Raw genomic sequence first — 19,130 nt, 5'->3', positions numbered from 1 at the left:
TATCATATATCTTATGACAAAGGAAGCACAAACTTCTTACATTTGAGAAGCTGGAAGCTGAAAATTGGTTTATAATTTTTGCTGGAAATTGAACATTAGTTTTCTAATTTTGCTGTCACCAGCAAGCTTATGTGAACTGATGTGTGTATGTGTTTATTTTCTGGGAAGTCAGTGTTGCTGTGCTGTGAAGGAACAGCTGCTGGGATAATGATGTGTGAGGAGTGAAACAATGTGACAATGGAGCTGGAGGAATGTCGCAGGCACCCGGAGCAGACTGTTTGCCTCTCCCCAGTGTGCTGTTCCACCCAGCACCTCGGCATAGCACCGGGACGGGCGGGCTGGTGCGCGGGTGTGTAACTGGGGTGTGGATTTTTGGAGGTTGCAGATGGTATTTTGAAGTCTGTTAGATGAATCAAGGCTACTGATGTGTGTGTCTGTGTGTTTTTTCCAAACCTGAGACCAGATGGAAATAAACTGCAGGATTTAACACACCAGCAGCAGAAATAAAATGTGTGTTTGTTGGTGTGTGTGTAGGTAATGACCCGACTGGTTTCATGTAGGCAGAGCTCATTACAGTCCACTTTGTGTTGGGAAATTAGATGGTCCGATGGCAGGTGGTGCACTGCACACGCAGTGCGCACACACACAGGGACATGAAAGAATGTTAGATCTAAAAGAGATGCACATTTTCTATGAAAAGATTTATTTCCTTTTTAACAAAATAAGCCACATTTGATGTCCAACCCCATTAATTAAGCATTTGTGTTTATTTGAACACATGTAAAGTAAACAGAAGTATTAAAAGCCTCTAAGAAATAAAATTGTTGATGACAGAACGTTGTGAAAATCTAGCCACAGCTTGAAGTCCCGTTCCATGTAACCTCAGATAATTCCCTGCCTGTCACTTCCGTTTGACCTTCTCCTTGGGAAATATGGGTTTTCTTTTCCCCTGAACAGCCAGGCCGAGCAGTATTTACCTGCTTTGGTTCCTCATCCATATTCGATGTGTGTACTTTCAGGCGAGTGAATGCGGCAGAAACATTAAAAGGAAGTTTTTTGTTAGCTTTGAGTCCGTCTCAACTTTATCTCTGTTTTTGGGATGTAACCAATACACTGTTATGTTTGCAATGTGTTTATTGTGAGTACCAATCCCATACCCAATTAGTGTGTTCACATGCCTTAACCTCATTTCTTAAGTATAGAACAAAACAAAAATAAAACAATACAGAACTGCATGAATTTGTGGACAGGTGCGATAAATCATAGAAAGAAATGTATCTAAACACATAGACGTCTTCTAACAATTATAAACAGGTTGTGTGTTGAAATGTTCTGAATATAAAGATGCCATTGTGAAAAGGGCTCAGTAGCTGTACAATATTGATGACTTTTAGGCATCTGAAAGAAATTCATCTATTACAAATACATAATAGCTGCAAGTACTCACAGGTTTCCCCGTAACTAAGTTACTGCAATGCATGTACATACATGTGTTATCCGATTTCCTGGCTTAATCTGATTCCAGAGTTGCCTCTGTGTATGAAAACATAGTTAGCGATGCAGGATGAGCCGTAAATGAGACTTGCAGTAAAACCTTGAAACCAGAGAAAACACAAGTAAGTCAGGCTTTAAAACAGGGAAAACGACAGAGCTGAAATCATGCTCCTGCAAAGATGCACGGAAACATCTCTGGGAATCTATGTAGAGAAAGGCGTTATTGTTAAGGTCAAAGAGGTATTAAAATGATCAGGCTAATTGGTTGATTGAACTACTGTGGAGAGGCACGTTCACAACATAATGTTATACAGTGTTATGCAAGTTATACGTATATGATATAAGTATAAATGAAACCGCCACTTGAATGTCTCCAAATGAGCTCCAAGCTGGTTTGCCCACATGCAGCCCAGAGAAGCGAGCCGATAACCTTTAGCACTACTCAGGAATGGAAATGTTTCCAAATTGTAACACACTTGAACAATGTAATTTGGATTTATTTACAGAAGGTGGTATGAATTATTGACATGTGAACATTAAATAAATAGTTCTCATTTTTTATGAAATACACTTTGTTTTCAAACTTCAGATGAGAAGATTGAGGTCAATCTCATGCCCGCGTGTTAATTACAATGTTGGAGTCAGGACGTGGTTTGCCTAGCTTAGCATAAAGACTGGCCGCAGGGAGAAATGGCTAGCCTGCCTCTGTTCAAAGAGAGAAAGATGCCTACCTACCTCTGAAGCTCAGTAGTCACTGAGTGACTTGTTTTTAAATCTAGACCCAAACAGAAATGTAAAAACTACAATTTGTGGTTTTGGAAGATTAACGTTCTGGAACTGGTTCTGTACCCTTGTGCCTGTACACAAGTCTGCCTCCAAAACCTGTGCTCACTGACCCTCGCCATTGACTGCTTGCAGTCCAGAATGCATGCAGAGCAGAGGGGTAGAAAACTCATCCCCACAGTGGCATACTTTAAATAGCTTTCCTTAAAAGTCTTTAACTTGTCAGTTAAAGTGCATTTGTTTAAGGCACTCGTCCTCACATTTCTAAAACCTTTATTCATCGCAGTGATAATGCTAACCCAGTTAGTGCAAAGTGAAAAAAGTGGTGTGTAGTTGAACTTTTCCTTTACGTGAGTCCTGTAAATTTAAAACACAAATGAAGTTTCTAAACATAACAGACTGAACTAAAAGTATAGCTTCCTCCATTTTGGACACTGGTACTGCAGCCTGGTTTGATGAAATCACACTTATTTGGTGCCATGATGCCCAAAATGACTCAATGTGTTTAGAAGAAGTTTTTGTTGTCCCTTGAGGAATAATACAGTATTTTAAACGGCTCCAGGCAGGACAAAGTACATCTCTCAATCTGCTGCATGTTAGAGAGGAGGAGGAGGAGGAGGAGGAGAAGCACACAGAAGCTACAAACTGCCTACCAAATGAACTTCAAAAGAACAGTGCTCTGTTTCCCCCGGGGGACAGAGACTATTTTAGACCTGTTTTTACGTGTTCATTCTTTCTTCCTCTAGTTTCCCGCCCACCTCTTTCCCCCGTGTATTTTGTGACCCCGGTTTTGTGCGTGAGATAGTTGATGTATAATTCACCAGTGACCTTCATCCCACTAGCTACCTGGACAGGTCAGCTTGTGAACCACAACACATGAAGGTGGCTGAAGGTGTGCATGTGTGTTACAGTGTGTGTGTGTGCGTGTGTGTGTGTGTGTGTGTGTGTACGAAGCCATAGGTCAGGGCTTTGAAGTAGTACTCTCCTCTGCTGTCGGATCTAAGTGGGAAGGTCAGGCCTCAGTGTCTTCCACGCCAACCTCCTTTTGCTGCTACATTCCCTCTAGAACGCTGTACAAGGTGATTTTCGAAGGTGCTTCGTAATATCAAAGTGAGATTTGAATCTTTATTTGCCTAGGAACCCTAACACCTTAAACTTTTTTTACGTACGTTTCTTTACACTCGGATACGGTGGTGAGCAAGCAGTAGGGAACAGGAAACAAACAGATGCAAACAAATACAGCACAGTGAGCTGTTACACAGTGTCCCCTTTAAATCAGAAATATCTTTACCCCGTGATGGAAGTGGAGTCCAAATTGTAGCACATGAACACAGTGAGCTGAGACATTCTGGTCTCATCCAGTCTGTCTGTGGGCGAAAAACTGGACTTCTACATGTTGTTTGTAAAGTGTGAGATGGAGGAGGAATGGCTGATTAAGGTCTTGCTGATTACACAATCTTGTTGTTTGGACTAAATTAGCATTCTTTTGTTTATTCTGCTTATTCTGCTTATGTAGCCAAAGCTAAGAATTATAATTGCTTTGTTACTTTTTCTAACCCTAACCCTGCTGAATGTCACATTTAAATTAATGAATATACTATATGTAGATGTAAAAATGAAAGGATAAGGCGTGTCATATTATGTGATATTTTTATTGTCAACATATCACATAATATGAAAATATTATATTATTATAATACAGTTATGTAAGGGCTGTCCCCGACTAAGAATTTACATAATTGAATCAGATTTGTCATGTCCTACCTATAGTTGACTGATAGTTGCACTGCGATTGTGAGCCAAAGCTGAACTGCGGCTTATTGTAAACCATTTTTTCTCTCTCTCTCTCTCTCGCCTGCCGTGCACCGGTCTTGTGCAGAGTTTTGCGAGCATGCCTTGCTGCTGACAAACTGGATGTACATTGCAGTTCCTCGCGGGTCTATTTCAAGTAGCGGCTGTTTAAAAGCGATACAATGCTCTTTGTGTTTGTGGTTCATCAACGGTGATAAATTATCCGAAAGTCCCGCGAGGTGCGGACAACTTGACACAACACCGGTGAAGCTGGGGCTCCGTCTCTTCAGCAAGTGTTCCTGCCACTACACACATACACGCTACGCCTACGCATGAGCACTGACGACCCAGGGTTAGGGTTACAATTTTGGATTTATTTCCGCACTTCAAAAACATTTATTGAAAGTTTTATTCTTTTTACAAGTTTATTTACATCATTAAACGTTGAAATGTACATTTGTAATAGGCTGTATATTAAATATATGGGAGAAAACTGGTAGTTCTATGTTAACTCAGACGTTGAGCACCCCCATATCGCCAAAATGGCGTGATCCTTGTTTCACTGCGAAGCTTCCTCTTTGAGATTGACTGTCGAATCAGGCTCCGCCCATCGAAGCGTCGAATCTTCGACTATTTGGGGTCTGCCCTAAATTACATTATATATACAGTAATATATATATTTTTTATTACCAAAGCATAAACTATCTTAGTTTATTTTGACCCAATCCTACATACACCGGCGTCCTGCTGCCCCAAATACTCACAAGAGCACCACATGTGGATTAATCCAGCACTGAAACTAGTCCCCAACATATATAGCTAAATGGTGTGCAGGCAGTGTTTTTTGTTACGTCCCCCAAACTCCCCAGACATGCTTTGTTCCATTGTAATGTACCATACTACACTTCACCATGTCACAATCAGGCCAACCTCCTACCACTGCACTTTCTTTCACGATGAGTAGATGTTGTCCCCCCCCGACACACACAACGCCTGCAGTGGAAATGATAGCCTCTCAGTGTGAGCGGGCTGATGGCATCTATTCTACGTTAGATCAGTGTGTTGAAATTACAGTGCTTGGTCGTGATGGATGGCGACTGAAACTCCTTCCTCCAACACAGGCAAATGTTAAATACCCCCTCCCACCTCTCATTTATACTCCCCTCTGCCCTTCTTCCTCTCACACACAGGGGACAATCAGCAGGGCAGGAAGTCCTTTTTTTTTACCAAGCTAAGTGCTTTAATTAAACCCCCGACCACTTGGAAAGAGACAAAGAGGTAATGCCATCAGCCTCATTAAAGCCCGCTGCATCTGCACTCTGGTCTACCACTAGCTGCCATGGGAGGAGTACTGTCACCGGATGCTTAACTAACCTGAATTTGTGTCATCGCATAGATAAATGCTAGAACAGGGTTAAAATAACCTGGGGACCCTTGTGCGCTTATTATAAAAAACAAAGTTTTTAAACTGCTGCACTTTTTTGTGGTTTTTTGACAGTTTCAAATTATAGGTACTAAAGTAGCTCTAGCTGTAGTATCACCGTTGATTAACCATGTTCCAATGTAAAAAAAAAAAAGCCAGTGGTGTCCGATTCACTTGATGGAAATTGGTCCTTTGGGTTTATCTGACTGATATTCACAGTTTCTCACTGAAACCTCAAAGGTCTTCAATCATGATTTTCTTTTGAAAAGGCAATCTCAGGCTTGTCGCAGTTGAAGGTACGAAGTCCTTTCCAGTGACAGGTCCGCCAAGTGGAGTTTACAGTATGACGGCTGGATGGATGTCAGCGAGTTAACAATGGAAACAGAGGGATGGAGTGCACGTCAACCATCAAAATCTTCGTCAGGCAAACATAAATGATTTAGAGAAAAAGTTCTACAACGTGAAAATTTTAGGATGCACACAGTGAACACTACATCTCATGTACGTATGCGACAATTTGTGTCATAACTCTGCTTAGAAATCATTAAAAAAACATAACTCTACAAAATTACCTGTTTTTTTGGATCAGAATAATACAGTGATGGTTTGTCTGTGCATCTCTGGGTACAGGAACTGCTAATAGCTAATTCGGTATACTAATGTATAAAAGTATATAGTCTAAAAGCACGGAGCTAAAGTCAGACCACAGGGAATATTATACTTTCTGTTCACAGCTTCAAAATTATGGTTGTCTGTCTGTCAGACAGTCCCTGTTCAAATATAGGCACACAGTACACTCTCCTTTGCTGTTCAGTCAACATAGCAATGAAAAAAATCAGATAAATAACAATTACCCCCACCCCTATATTTAATCAGATCGCCCTGGATTTTCTGAGCACATTCACTGGGGATAAACCCTTTCGCTTAATCCAACATTTCATGTGGGGGTTTATAAACATGGTAGCCTCTATTGGTCTCTCAGTTGGTCAGAAGACCCATAGCCTATTTGTCTTATTATACCTTGCTCCTATAATGTCTGCTAATTCATTTCAGGTGTTAATCAGTATCCTGAGCTGTTATGTTCTGTGCCTTCATTTGCCTGTCCTTTCTGTATCCTAATTTTTACAGTATGTTACAATAACTTAATTCCCCCACACAGGACCTTAAAATCTCATCATATCTTGAATGCGTTCTATACATTGTTGTGTGTGAACCAGATGTCACAGTGGCGGCTCCTCCCCAGTTTTCTGCCTTGTTTTCAGAAGCCTGGTGAAGGTCATTCAATGATAATGCTTTCTGAGACGGTGTTGTTGTGTTCCCCCCCTCAGGCCTGGCCAGGGCCAAGTCGGTCCCCAGCCATACCTACTCCAACGAGGTGGTGACCCTGTGGTACCGGCCTCCAGATGTCCTGCTGGGATCCACAGACTACTCCACCTGCCTGGACATGTGGTGGGTACTCCTAACCCCTGACACCAAGATCCCTTCATGTTTTCATCATGCAGTGTGTAATTTATGCTTGATGTATTCAGGTAGTCCTATTAAGATCTAGATCAGTTTTTCTTTGTCTGCGGGGAAAATCATGAAGGAAACGAAAAGCCATTATAACCCACTTATCTGTAGCTCATCCTAACCCGAGGATGTGTTCCCATCAGCATTCTGTAGATTGTTCCTTGGATGAATCTGTTGTATCTTAGTTTCTTCCTCTTTGACACCCTTCACATCCTGTAATCATCCTCTTACTGACAGTGTGGATCTGGAGAGGCAGAATCTCACACATTCACACTTATTACACTTACAGCTGTTACTGCTACGGATGTGGATGAAACAACTACCAAAATGCAGTGTGTGATTAACATTTGATTAAACTCTTACTAACCTAGCAACAGGCACAATAGCAGACATATTATTTAATTAGGGCTGAATGATGAATGAAATTACGTTTATTTCTGACCAATATTGCAACAATTTACATTTAAACGTTGTTTTTTTCCAAAAGCATCTAAGTAACAATGAGCTAGTTTTATGTTCCAAGAAAGAGCAATTTAACTAACATTTACCAAGATATTACATTCATAGTGTTTATTGAAAACAATCTTGACATACAAAAGAGACATTGGATTTACTGATTACAGTAACATCTTTGCACTGTTCAAATTATCATCAAATCCTGAAGGTCATGATTTAGAGGTTTTGAAGTATAAAACTGTTAAATAATCTGCATAACGCATTAATTTGAAAATTAAAAGGATTCTTTGCTATCTGCCAGCTCAATCACTTAACAACTACCAAGCTAACCACTAACCAGCATCTGTCCAAGCCTCAAAATGATCTTCTTTATCAAGTACCCATCTTTGGCAGAGCATAAAAAGCAGTGATAAGATAAGATATGATTTTGGCCAACTCACTGAATTACGTTGACTAGCTACAGCTGAGCATATTTTCTGGCGACAGTTGTCATATCAGCCGACTAAAAGCGGTCACAAATTATGAAGATATTAATAATGTAATTTAAATTGCGGCTGTTACTATATTAAAATTGCATTCTTTCAAATAGGGATTTTCATATTAAAAAGATTAATCAGCCCTAGTTTTCAGAATAAATTTGCTGCTCCCTTTATGTAATATGTGTTCTGTACAGCTTAGTGAAACCAATGTGATCTAAGTGATGTTCACTGCTCTTGTTTTGATGGTGGAAGTCTTGCAAGAATGACAGATGTGATGGAGCTGCTCTACAGTATATTCTGGAGGGGGGGGGGGGGGAGTTTTAGACCCAAGTATAGGGTTGAAATTGGGGTCTTTTTTGCATGTGTTTTTAAATCAGATTTATTCATTTCCATCTTTGGTATGTAACTTTTTGATTATATATTGTACAAGTGGTCAACACTTCACTAGTTAATGATGCTGAATGTGATACCAGAATTTGAAGACATGTTTGAGAAGCTCTGGCAGTTTCTGCTTTATCGTTTTAAGATAATAACATCATGTTTGGCCTAACTTGTTGCATGCATACAAACCGTAATGAACCATAATGACTAAACAACAACAAAACAAAAGACTCACTTCACCACTAACATGATTTCTGTCGAATTTTTCTACTATTTGATTCAGAGATGCTGAAATATATTGAAAGATATATCCGATTCATCTTCTGGTGTTTTTATCAGTTAGAAGATTGTAAGATTTTGGGTCAAGTTGAACAGAACTGCAGCAACTGCTTGAACAGGAAATGGAAATTGAGTATGTCCCAGAGGTGGAGGAATATGTTTCCCCTCCCAGACTACCTTCCATCTAGTGTCTCTTACCTCTAAAACTTCCTTCCAACAAGACTGGTGTTGGACTCTCAGTCGAGCCTTGGTGACCCCTTCTCTCTGGACAGGCAGTCAGCAGGGACTTCCCATGAACCCAGCTGCATTCTCCAGCATCCAATTAAAGAGCAGCTGGGGTCTTTGGGGGTCTGGTAGGCATAGGGATGGTGTGTCTGGTTCAAGGGAATTTGCAGGTGGGCAAATCCACAGGGTGGTGTTCCATGCCTGTGAGAGTCACCATGTGACACACACACACACACTCACCCCATGTCACTTAGGAAGCAGTCTTCCATGAAGAAGCATCTCTTGCAGGACCAAAAGGTTCTCTTGCTGCCATGAGAAGCATCCATCACAGGCTTCAAGCCGCCATCTGTTAGAAGGGAAGATATGATTGAAGACAGAAACTGCCCTATTTTTACCCTCCTTAGCACATCACTGAGCTGCAGCTCTTACACATGTCTGTCAGCCAGACTCAACACTGAAATCACTCAAGTGTGATCATGCGCAGATTAATGTAGATTTAGTTATGGTAGACTGCACTGTGAAACATCTCCAACTTGGTACAATGGTAAGGCTGGTGTTATTTTATTTCACTCTTATTGTCAAGAAATCACATGAAAAGACCAAGCAATGTGTTAGTCCGTCTCTCTGACTTTCTGACGGTGGCTCTCAGCTCCATTGATTCTGAATATGTTTATCTTTAAAATGGCTCATAAATATATTTGCATTTAAAAAAGTCTCAGTAATTTCCTATCAGCTGGCCACTGTAGGTTTTAACAAATGTTAATGTATTAACAGGAAGAAATTGTGCATTATCTGTCAAATTGAGCGTGTGTGTAGGTAAAACTTAGAGTTGGGATGTTGAGATATCCAGGCAGGACACTGGAAGGGCACATCAGACAAACAGCTCTGCCTCCCAGTGGGTAGGTCACTTTCAGTCCTTCAGCAGCATCAGCTTCACATGGCCGCAGCAACGATGAGAAGAGTACACACCAGGAGTGTCTTTGCCACTATGTCTTTTTGAAAATTCCATTTTGAAAAAGATCACTGTTTATGAACTTAAGTATATATTTTTTTGTGTATTAAAAACTACAAATATCCTGGATCAGTCTGACTAATTTAAAACCATTAGTGAGTAAGCACCACACCAGACTTTTAAACAGTAAGTCTGGAAAGATGACACAGATCACTTGTTTACACAGATACACAAATGTATTTGTTGCGTGCCTGCAGCAGAGGCTTTCCTCTCAGCCGGCCATCAGGAGGGTTCATTAGCTGTCTCTGAGCAAACAGGCCTATATTTACTGAGGCTAATTTACTGTGTGCTAAAACTACAAACGAGTGCGTCTGGTCCCAGTGACTGACTGATTCACTGAGATATTACAGTCACAGCACCGCTAACACTGTCCAATTGCAATAACAGCAGTGTTAAAACACTATACTGTAAACCAAGTGGTCTGAGCTAGCAATTAAACAGGAATAGAATTAAAATGAGAACAATTAGTAAAATGCATTATGTAAATGGTGAATATTGTAACATTTTAAGTAAAACTGATAATCGATATTAGTAGTATGTCGCTGGATTACATGCAGTCTTGTTTTTAACAACAGCATACTGATGTGACTGCACAATCAGTATTTTAGTCGTCATTCTCTGAAATTTGAAAAAGGTGAATTTGTGTTTTAAAAAATTGTCTTTATGGAATTCTGAAGACATTTTGCGGTATGAGTGTGCCTATTTTATTTACATAGCTTTTATTAATGGGCGCCACAAACACAAAGACAGCACAAGAAAAGATCCCATCCACAATCACACAAAGACAAAGGCTGCGCTTTGCTGTACGTGTATTTGCAAATAAATACGTACAAACGCACACACACATAAATGTGTATACACAAACATATAAATACATCCCCGGACACTGTATGACCTGTTGTACAGTTAAGAAAGTAAAATTTAACTTTCTTCACCAAAACACTCTGCTGCCTTCAGCACATGTTTTCTGATTTTCTTTCTTTGTTCTGAATAAATGACCAAGCATGAAAGGAACCACTGTGAGCTGTTTTGCTGCTGTCAGTCCTGTAAGATACTTTTGGTGTAAAATATCAGAGTACACTGATACTGTTGCTTTACAGAGCAATTATTTTGTAATTTTCAGACTAACTGGATCAGAAACCAATATCACAAAAGTTTCTTTAAGTTCTGCGAAGCATTTTACGTCTTTCAGCCTGTTATCTTGGTTTTATGTAGCACAACTTTGGTTCTGTTTTGGACCAAAAGAGAGTTGAAAAAGGGAGTGAATATTGGACGTACAACAATTTGCCAAGCTCGCCATATAAACTTTAAAGCTGATCATTTGTTGTGTTGTGTTGGGTTCACAGGATGTTTTCCATTGCCCCCCCAAAAAACAATTCATGCAGGTTTAATTGAAGGTGACCCTCCTCTCCTGTTTAATATAGTCACACAGTCTTGTATAGCATCTGTCACTGTTGTCAGGGACGAACGTCTTTATCTAATATCAGATGTTAACCACATGACTGGTCTGACAGCAAACTGATACAAAGGTATAACCCTATACAGAAAATGGTATTGTTTTGAAGATGACCTTTGTCCATACCCACATACACACCTCAGCTAACACACTGTAGAAATACTTGGTGCTGAGGTTACAGCTATGTCATGGAGATGGATGAGTCTCTGTGATATTTGATTCACAGCAGGCTTCAGGAATGTTAAAATGGAAGGAATGGAGACATTTTGAGGGATGAATCTCTCTCTCTCTCTCTCTCTCTCTCTCTCTCTCTCTCTCTCTCTCTCTCTCTCTCTCTCTCTCTCTCTCTCTCTCTCTCTCTCTCTCTCTCTCTCTCTCTCTCTCTCTCTCTCATTGCTGGTTGCCGGCTCAGAGAGGGAGTGTGCACTGAGCCAGAAAGTGAATCTGTCAGGAAACAATAGCCTTTTGACAAATGAGTGCAGGCAACACACACACACACACTCACACCCTTTACCCTCCCTCTTTGCTAGACTTGATATTTCTCCTTACAGGTTACACTGACCTAGCAATTTACTGATTTCAACCTACATTTAGGCTTTAACAGTCTTTAGAAAGAAAAGAAATCGATATCTTTTCAGAATGACTTTTACGTTAAGGCTTGTTGAGGTGATTTAACAGTAAGTGTTGTACAAACTGCACTTGGATGTATACAAATATCAAACAGGTCTTTAAGTTTCAGTTGTGTTTCTCTGTGATTTTAATGTTTATTTTTGGGAACAGTTCTGTAGATATCACAACAAATTCAAACTTATTCAAACAATCTCCTGGACTAATTATTTGTGGTTTACGTTGTTAACGTTTTTTTAGTATTGAATGTGAGGTCTTATCATGTGCTGTTCTCTCTTCAAGGGGGGTGGGCTGCATTTTCATTGAGATGATCCAAGGAGTGGCTGCCTTTCCTGGGATGAAGGACATCCAGGACCAGCTGGAGAGGATATTCCTGGTGAGTTACTGATGCTGCAGTGAGTGTGTCTGAGTGTGTACACTTGGTGTGCTGATGGCAGCAATTGTAGAAAAAAAAGCCCCACCATGCAGCCTTCGTCAGTGCTGCTGGATCTTCTTTTCTTCCCATCCAACAACAGTAGGAATTGGGCTGAGTATTGATACAGGTATAAATATACAGTAGCTGAGGTTCAGTACTGATACCTTACTTTGGGGAATATGATTTTTTTATTTTTTAAAGAATCAACTAAATCTAAACATGTCGGCAAAATCCGGCAGGTAAAACGCTCTTATTCTGAAATGCTCCCTGTGATAGTTGCTAGATGCACCCGTCAAGACGAGGAATGAAAGTGGGCCATAGAGAGCTGTGAAGAAGGTAGTAGAAGCACAAAAAGGACATTTTAAAAACAAGTCATGAACGTGGGGCAGCTACACGCTCTGCTGCTGAAACACTTCTGAGAGGCTTCTAGAGTGAGTTGACGCCGTAAATAAACCGCTGCGCACACGCATACCATTCCTCAGAATTCCCATGATGCATGAGAGTGAAGAGAGTTGCCATTTGTTTGAAACACAAATGTTACTTCATGATTTATGTTTATTAAAACGTGTCTCCTTATAAAATAGTGTTTTTTGTTGGTAATTGTCGTTCTTGTGGTGGTTTACCATTGAAACCAGGAGTGAAGGGACTGTTTCATTTGATAAGAGCTGCTGAATTTTCCTAGCAGAGCGAAGCTGTATACAGCGTTGTTATTAATCCGTGTCCACAGCAATCAACAGGGTTAAACTTAATGGCCCACGTTCAGGCCCCCTTCCAGCCGGGGTCCTGGGTCAGCCGCACTCATATACCCATGCTATATTGGCTGTAGTTTAGAGGAAGCCAAGCATCCATCAGCACAGCTGAGAGCCTCAGAGGAGCAAGCAGAAACTATGATGAAGACACAGGGCGCGCGTCTGCTCTTCTTTTCCACCCATCTTCCTATTTCCATCATAATTAGGTTTGCAGTTAGGTCACTTGAGACAAGTCTTGTTATCCTGTTCCTGTGTACAATGACACAGCAGTTTCCACTGACAAAATGAAATCAGTTGCTCCTTGACTGATAATTGGATACATCTACCTACTTGATATTAAACAGTAAGGGGTAGATAGGCTCTCATTGACATATACATTTTATAATTTACACATATGCTGTGTGGACACAGTTATTTTTGTCTTTCTAAAAGTGCAAAAAACATGTATTTGAAATACCCTACAGGTTAATCAGGTAATAGGTATATTATTATTATTGAATTAGGTATGAAAAGAAACGTTGTTCTGTTAGATGGAGAAATATCCCCTGGACCTTGAATCTTGATTTCTACTGCCAGATCCTGATGGCAGGGTCAGAATGTGGGATAAACAGAGTTTCTTTGAAAAAAGGTACAGTCTGATGATGTGTGTTTTCTACGCACACATTAGGCCCATTTATAACAGTCAAGTCTCATTTGAATGCCACAGCATACACAAGCACTGCAGCTGACCAGGTGTGTCCATCTGTGGCCAGAGTCAGTTTCAAACTGGATTGCCTCCAGCAGGATATCACCATGTCACAAAGCACCTATCATCTCAGAAAGCTTCCAGGAATGGATTGCCTCCAGCAGGATATCACCATGTCACAAAGAAGACGAAATATATGCAAAGCTGAAAAATGAGTAGGAACTTCCTGATGGGCCAGAATCCACCAGGAACATGGCTGATTTCTGGAGACCCTGCGTGTTACTTGACTGTACAGTGGCCATTAAATAATTACATATATGTATGTATCTCTGCATAGGGTTGAGGGTGGCATAAATATTTTAAAGTGAGGTCTCATGAATCCTTTAATCGCCTCATCTGCCATCCCCCCATATAATCCCATCCCCAATCTCTTAATTGAAGCAGAGTGTAGCGGGGCAGGCATAATGGATTTATATTCATAGGCTGGAAGGGCCTGAATAATTAATGTAGAGAATTACAGAGATGAGAGTATGAAAAGGTTCTACCAGGGAAGAAGTCAGAATGGAGACAAAGCATGTTCACTGCTGTTTGGCCTCTGGGCTGAGGGGTAAATATACGCATCTGAGAATGGATGGATTTTGGATGAAGGGATGAGGTGAGGCAGAGGAAGCCCTGGAGGTAGGGGGCTGTCTCACAAAGCGGTGGAGAGGGAGAGAAAGAAAAATTCTTCTTATTGATTGTCTTTTATGCCAGAGGGGAAAGTGGGCCTTCCTGCACACATCTGGATCAGGCTCCAGCCCTCAGTGATCCCAGCTCCCCTCTCAGACACAAAGACCCACCATGGTGACGGACGAGAGAGGAGAGAGGCCCAACAGTGGGATGGCCGCTAGCCAGACTGACGATGAGGCTCAGCTGCACACTTCCGTAAAGAGGCTTTCCAGTTTTGTTAGAAATCCTCTCCCTTTTTTGTTGTTGTGACTAGTCTGAGAAGGTAGATTTGGTAAACCTCGGCCTACGCGGTGTTGACATCGACACATGGGTTGCTCCAACTGAAAATGCTATAAGCACTTATTGTAAACGAATTATTACACACATAGAAACTTCATGATCACATAGACACAAGCTGGGTATCCATCCAAATGTAGCGCTGGATGGAAACCCACCTAATGTAAATAGTCTTGTGTTCATCCTTCATCTTTTTTTCTAAAACACTTTCACAGCACAATGACCAGCTCTGAGTGGAGCATGAAACGTTACTTTTGCCTAAAATGTTAAATTCTCTAATAATCAGCGTTATTATTTATAGATCAATACAGACGGCTCTCCCAACATCCCTGCTTAAACCAAATGAAACATTTATTTTTAATGCTGATTTAAATGCTACTAGTTGGAGGGTTTTATGTTAAATTATTTACTTTTAACCGTAGTCTGAATTACTGAGATCCTATGTTTGCTGTGTAATGCGGAATAACGGCCATCATTTCAGGTGCTGTCACGTTCAGTTTTACCTTCAAATGAATTGGTTTTGATAATCTGGCTAACATGTTGGCTTGTTTACAACCTGACTGACTGCCCGTGTTTCTTGCCCCTTTGGACCTATTTTTAGAGATATCAGAGCATTCACAGATTTCAACAATTACTTTGGCGAGTACAGCATAGTCCTAGCAAAAGAACCGATGGTCAGAGCTACACAAATACAAAGCAAGGTGATTTATTACCCGTAGTTCTCCTAGTGTTGCACATTCATACAGCATTATAAAAGCCATTACTAAACCATTCCAAGCAGGCAGTAAAACTATAGGACATTCATATCTAAATATCAGGAGTTCATATAACCCTAACTCAAAGTTAACTTTCATAAACATAACATTAACTTAATTTTCTTTGTTATTCGAGCTATTTTTCCTTGATATTGTCAAATGTCTGTTTGTGTATAATGCTACACTATAAATATATTCCTTTCTCTAGAAAATAGTGATGGGCCAAACTTGGTCTTTGCTATTTCTCATCCAAATCACATCCTGTTTGTGTTTTTGTGTATTCAGCTGTCAGCTAGAGGTAGAAGAGACTGATGAATATGGAAATGTGGAGGTCTGTGGCTTGGCGAGGCAATGTGCGATCACAAAAACAGCCCACCTGTCAGAGTAAGCCTGATGTTGACATTTCCATCCGTCCTGCTTGCTCTGCGGCCCTGTGTGTCTGCTGCTGGGCTGTGAGATGGGTCAGAGTTGGGATGCACAGCCTCAGAGACTTGTGTGAAGGGCATCATCAATGAATTATGCGGAGTCAGAAGCATCTTAAAGGCCATGTTGTTTGAAGAGAGGAAGAGAAAGGTCAGCTTCCATCACTGTTTGAGAGGCACCCTGCCAGGAGTTGAGTCGGCACATTGAACGCAGCGTCCGCAGAGCTGGATTGTCACAAGGTGGCCTGGAGTTTTTCCCATGTTTGCCAAACCTTCGGTGTAGTGTGGCGTTTGCATTCTTGCAGAAAAACAAGGTCTCTTGCATGACCAGTGCCGTGTACTTTGGGGGGAGTGTGACAGTATGTGGCTAAGTTGTGGCTAAGTTAGTGGCAAATAGTAAATTACTTTGCATGTTTTGTAAGCTGTCATCATCTGTTGTGATTACCAGAACAGAATGACTTTTGCAGAGACGCAAAGGCCACGGTGCGAACATGTTTTCTTGTTTGCCCTCAAGTTAAATTTTTTTTTAAAAAGGGATCAAAATCAATGCAGCAGAATTAAGCTATCATGTTTTTTATTCCACACATCGTTCTTCCTTGTTCAGTCGTAGATTTGAGTGTGTTATGCTAGTAGCGGCTAATGTAGCCTTCAGCCTCAAGCCTTAAGCAGAGCGGAGGAGCAGTCCGTTCTCATGTCAGGGCGTCATACCGACGATTTGAGAGAGTGACAAAGCGTAGTTATGTGAGATGCACCGGGTGCGTCTCTATGAGATGTTCCCATACAGACCGGAAGTACTAGCTAGCTACGTTCGTGATAAAGGTGTTAACAGCCCCCCAAAGCCCCTACCCTTACCACAACCATCAGAAATATATAGTTATATATAATAGTACCTAAACCTAAGTCACTGAATTTATGCATGTCGACCGGCTAACCCTACAGCTGCGCAAGCCTCCCTTGTGTTGCTCCAACGTAGCAAACGGGGGCGTTTCATTAGGACGCTGAAGGGTACCTTTAGCGTAAAATCGTTACGCGTTGTCACGCTGTCTAAGTGTCAGTTATGACGCATTGAGATGAGAATGTGTTGGCTGCAGAGGTCTGGAAAGATCACTTTATTGATCAGCAATAAAAGACTCAAAGTACCATCATCACTTTTTTTCCTACCCTTACCACAGTGTTAAATAGAAATGCAAAGAATTTTTAACTTTCACTGCAGGCATTATCCCTCTGATAATTATTGTCCTGTCCTGTGTTAACTTCTGCTATAGGGTGGATTTCTGAGTACTTGTGCACAAGAGGTTCCTTTCCCTTTTTTCTTGATTTTATCAGTGTAGTTTGTGTTTTGTTGGGTGTTTTTTGGGTTGTAAATTGTCTCCTGATGAATACAAACCAGGTCCATAGAGGGGGAAAAAAACTGCACCACTTTTCTTGAACCCCAGCTCATTACTAATGTGTCCATTAACAATTAACCTTTGAAACAAGCGCATGTGGCAAATAGATAAATAAATAAATCCATAAATGTATTTTTTCTCCCTCTGGTACCACACTTCCGCAGTGTTAATATCCTTGACATTGCCATTCCATTGTCACCATTCCTCCAGAGCGTCATGCACATGTCTGGGTAAGCGAGACGCGAATACATGCTTTTATTTATTCAAATTGTCTGTTTCAGATGCATGCTGACGGGTTTAGTAATGAAATAGCTGTGGTTATCCACAGGCATACAGTCTGTACGCCTGTGTTTTCCTTTAGATAGGTGTTAACGTGGCTTTGTGCCTCTCTATACCTCTCTCTCACACACTCTGAGAATGTCTGTGTGAATTAAAGTTGTGGTGGATGAGGCCAGGCTCAGGCGAGCTGGTTAACTACCTGTCACCACACTAAAGATTACCTCCACCGCAAGGACTATATGAATATGGACAGGTCTATCTGCAGGAAATAGCCTGTCAGGCAGAGGTGAGTGTGTGTGTATGTGTGCTTAAGACAACAAGCTGCTCCCTTACATTGGTGTAACTGAAATAGCTGTTTGTGTTGAAATATGAACACTGCCAATCTGGCAGCCATGGGTAATGTGATAGTTTCTGTGGCAACAGATGCCGCCTCCACAATGTTACAGTTTTCTTCCAATATAGAGTAAATACCTCAAAACCCAAAGTTCTGCCGTCATGCTATCATACAGCATACGTTGCCGCTTATATTTGTGTATGTATTGTCTTTAAACTGTGTCTTGTCTTTCATGATAGCCTCAATAGAACACGTACATAAATCTATCACCAAAGGAAAACCAGAAACCACTAGAAATATGAAGCACTTTCAAGTCAGGAACAGCCAGAGTTGACTGCCAATGCACCATCTTTGGCATGTGTCATCAAACAAATTTACTATTTACTGGCCTTAAATACTGTGACTAAAATGGCAGTGTTTGGCATAAAGTGTGAGCGCTTCATCCGTTTGTGTGCATAATCACATTAACATAATGGTGTTTACACTTGCTGTGCTAAGGGTAGGTTTAAATAAGCTGAAGGCCCATTGTGAAGCCCATCAGCGTTGGTCAGTCAGTCAGTCAGTCAGTCAGTCAGTCAGTCAGTCCCACCACTTTCGTCCAGACTGAAATATCCCTACTGAATGGATTGCCATCTAATTCTGTAGAAACATTCATGCTCCCTTCAGGATGAAATGAAATAACTTTAGTGTTCCTCTTACTTTTCATATAGAGCCATCATGTGGTTAAAAATTGTAATTTGTCTAATTCTTTGGTTTATGACCAAATACCTGCAAAAATAATGATATTCCTGTCAGCCTCAGCTGTACTTGGTCAGTGCCAATTTGCAAATGTTTCCATGCTAACACGTTACACTAAGCTTTTGACTATGATAAACATTATGAGCTAAACTTCAGTATGCTAACATTGCCGCCGTGATATGTGGTTATATGGTTCCACCATGCTATGATGTGGTGTTTATTCTTGTTCAGTAGAAATGTGGTAAAAGACAAAAAATAGTGACAAATGGTTAAGTCTGGTGGTATTTTTTATTTTCCTCATGAGAAGACTAAAACCAAGAATGTGTTAGTCCATATTGCAACACTTTTCAACCTCCCTACCCTGCCAGTGGCTCTCAGCCTGAAGCCTATTGGATCCTTCTAAGCAGGAAGCTTCTGGTCAGAGACCTGAGGCGAAAGCGAAAGT

At 40.9% G+C, this 19,130-nt stretch overlaps 1 protein-coding gene across 5 annotated transcripts in view; it reads left to right on the top strand.

Annotated features, from left to right (window-relative positions):
• Window positions 1–19,130, top strand: part of cdk14 (cyclin-dependent kinase 14) — a 206,269-nt gene that overhangs the window by 109,308 nt on the left and 77,831 nt on the right. For all 5 annotated transcript variants that reach the window (XM_046045396.1, XM_046045393.1, XM_046045391.1 and 2 more), the window contains 2 exons: window positions 6,820–6,940; window positions 12,198–12,291. In XM_046045396.1, the coding sequence (XP_045901352.1) occupies window positions 6,820–6,940; window positions 12,198–12,291 (215 nt within the window). The remainder of the gene's footprint in view (window positions 1–6,819; window positions 6,941–12,197; window positions 12,292–19,130) is intronic.

Source organism: Micropterus dolomieu, linkage group LG03 (assembly GCF_021292245.1).
Source record: "Micropterus dolomieu isolate WLL.071019.BEF.003 ecotype Adirondacks linkage group LG03, ASM2129224v1, whole genome shotgun sequence".
In the NCBI taxonomy this organism is placed as follows: Eukaryota; Metazoa; Chordata; class Actinopteri; order Centrarchiformes; family Centrarchidae; genus Micropterus; species Micropterus dolomieu.
Note: the sequence above shows the minus strand (reverse complement) of the source record. Positions and strands in the feature narration are given on the sequence as shown.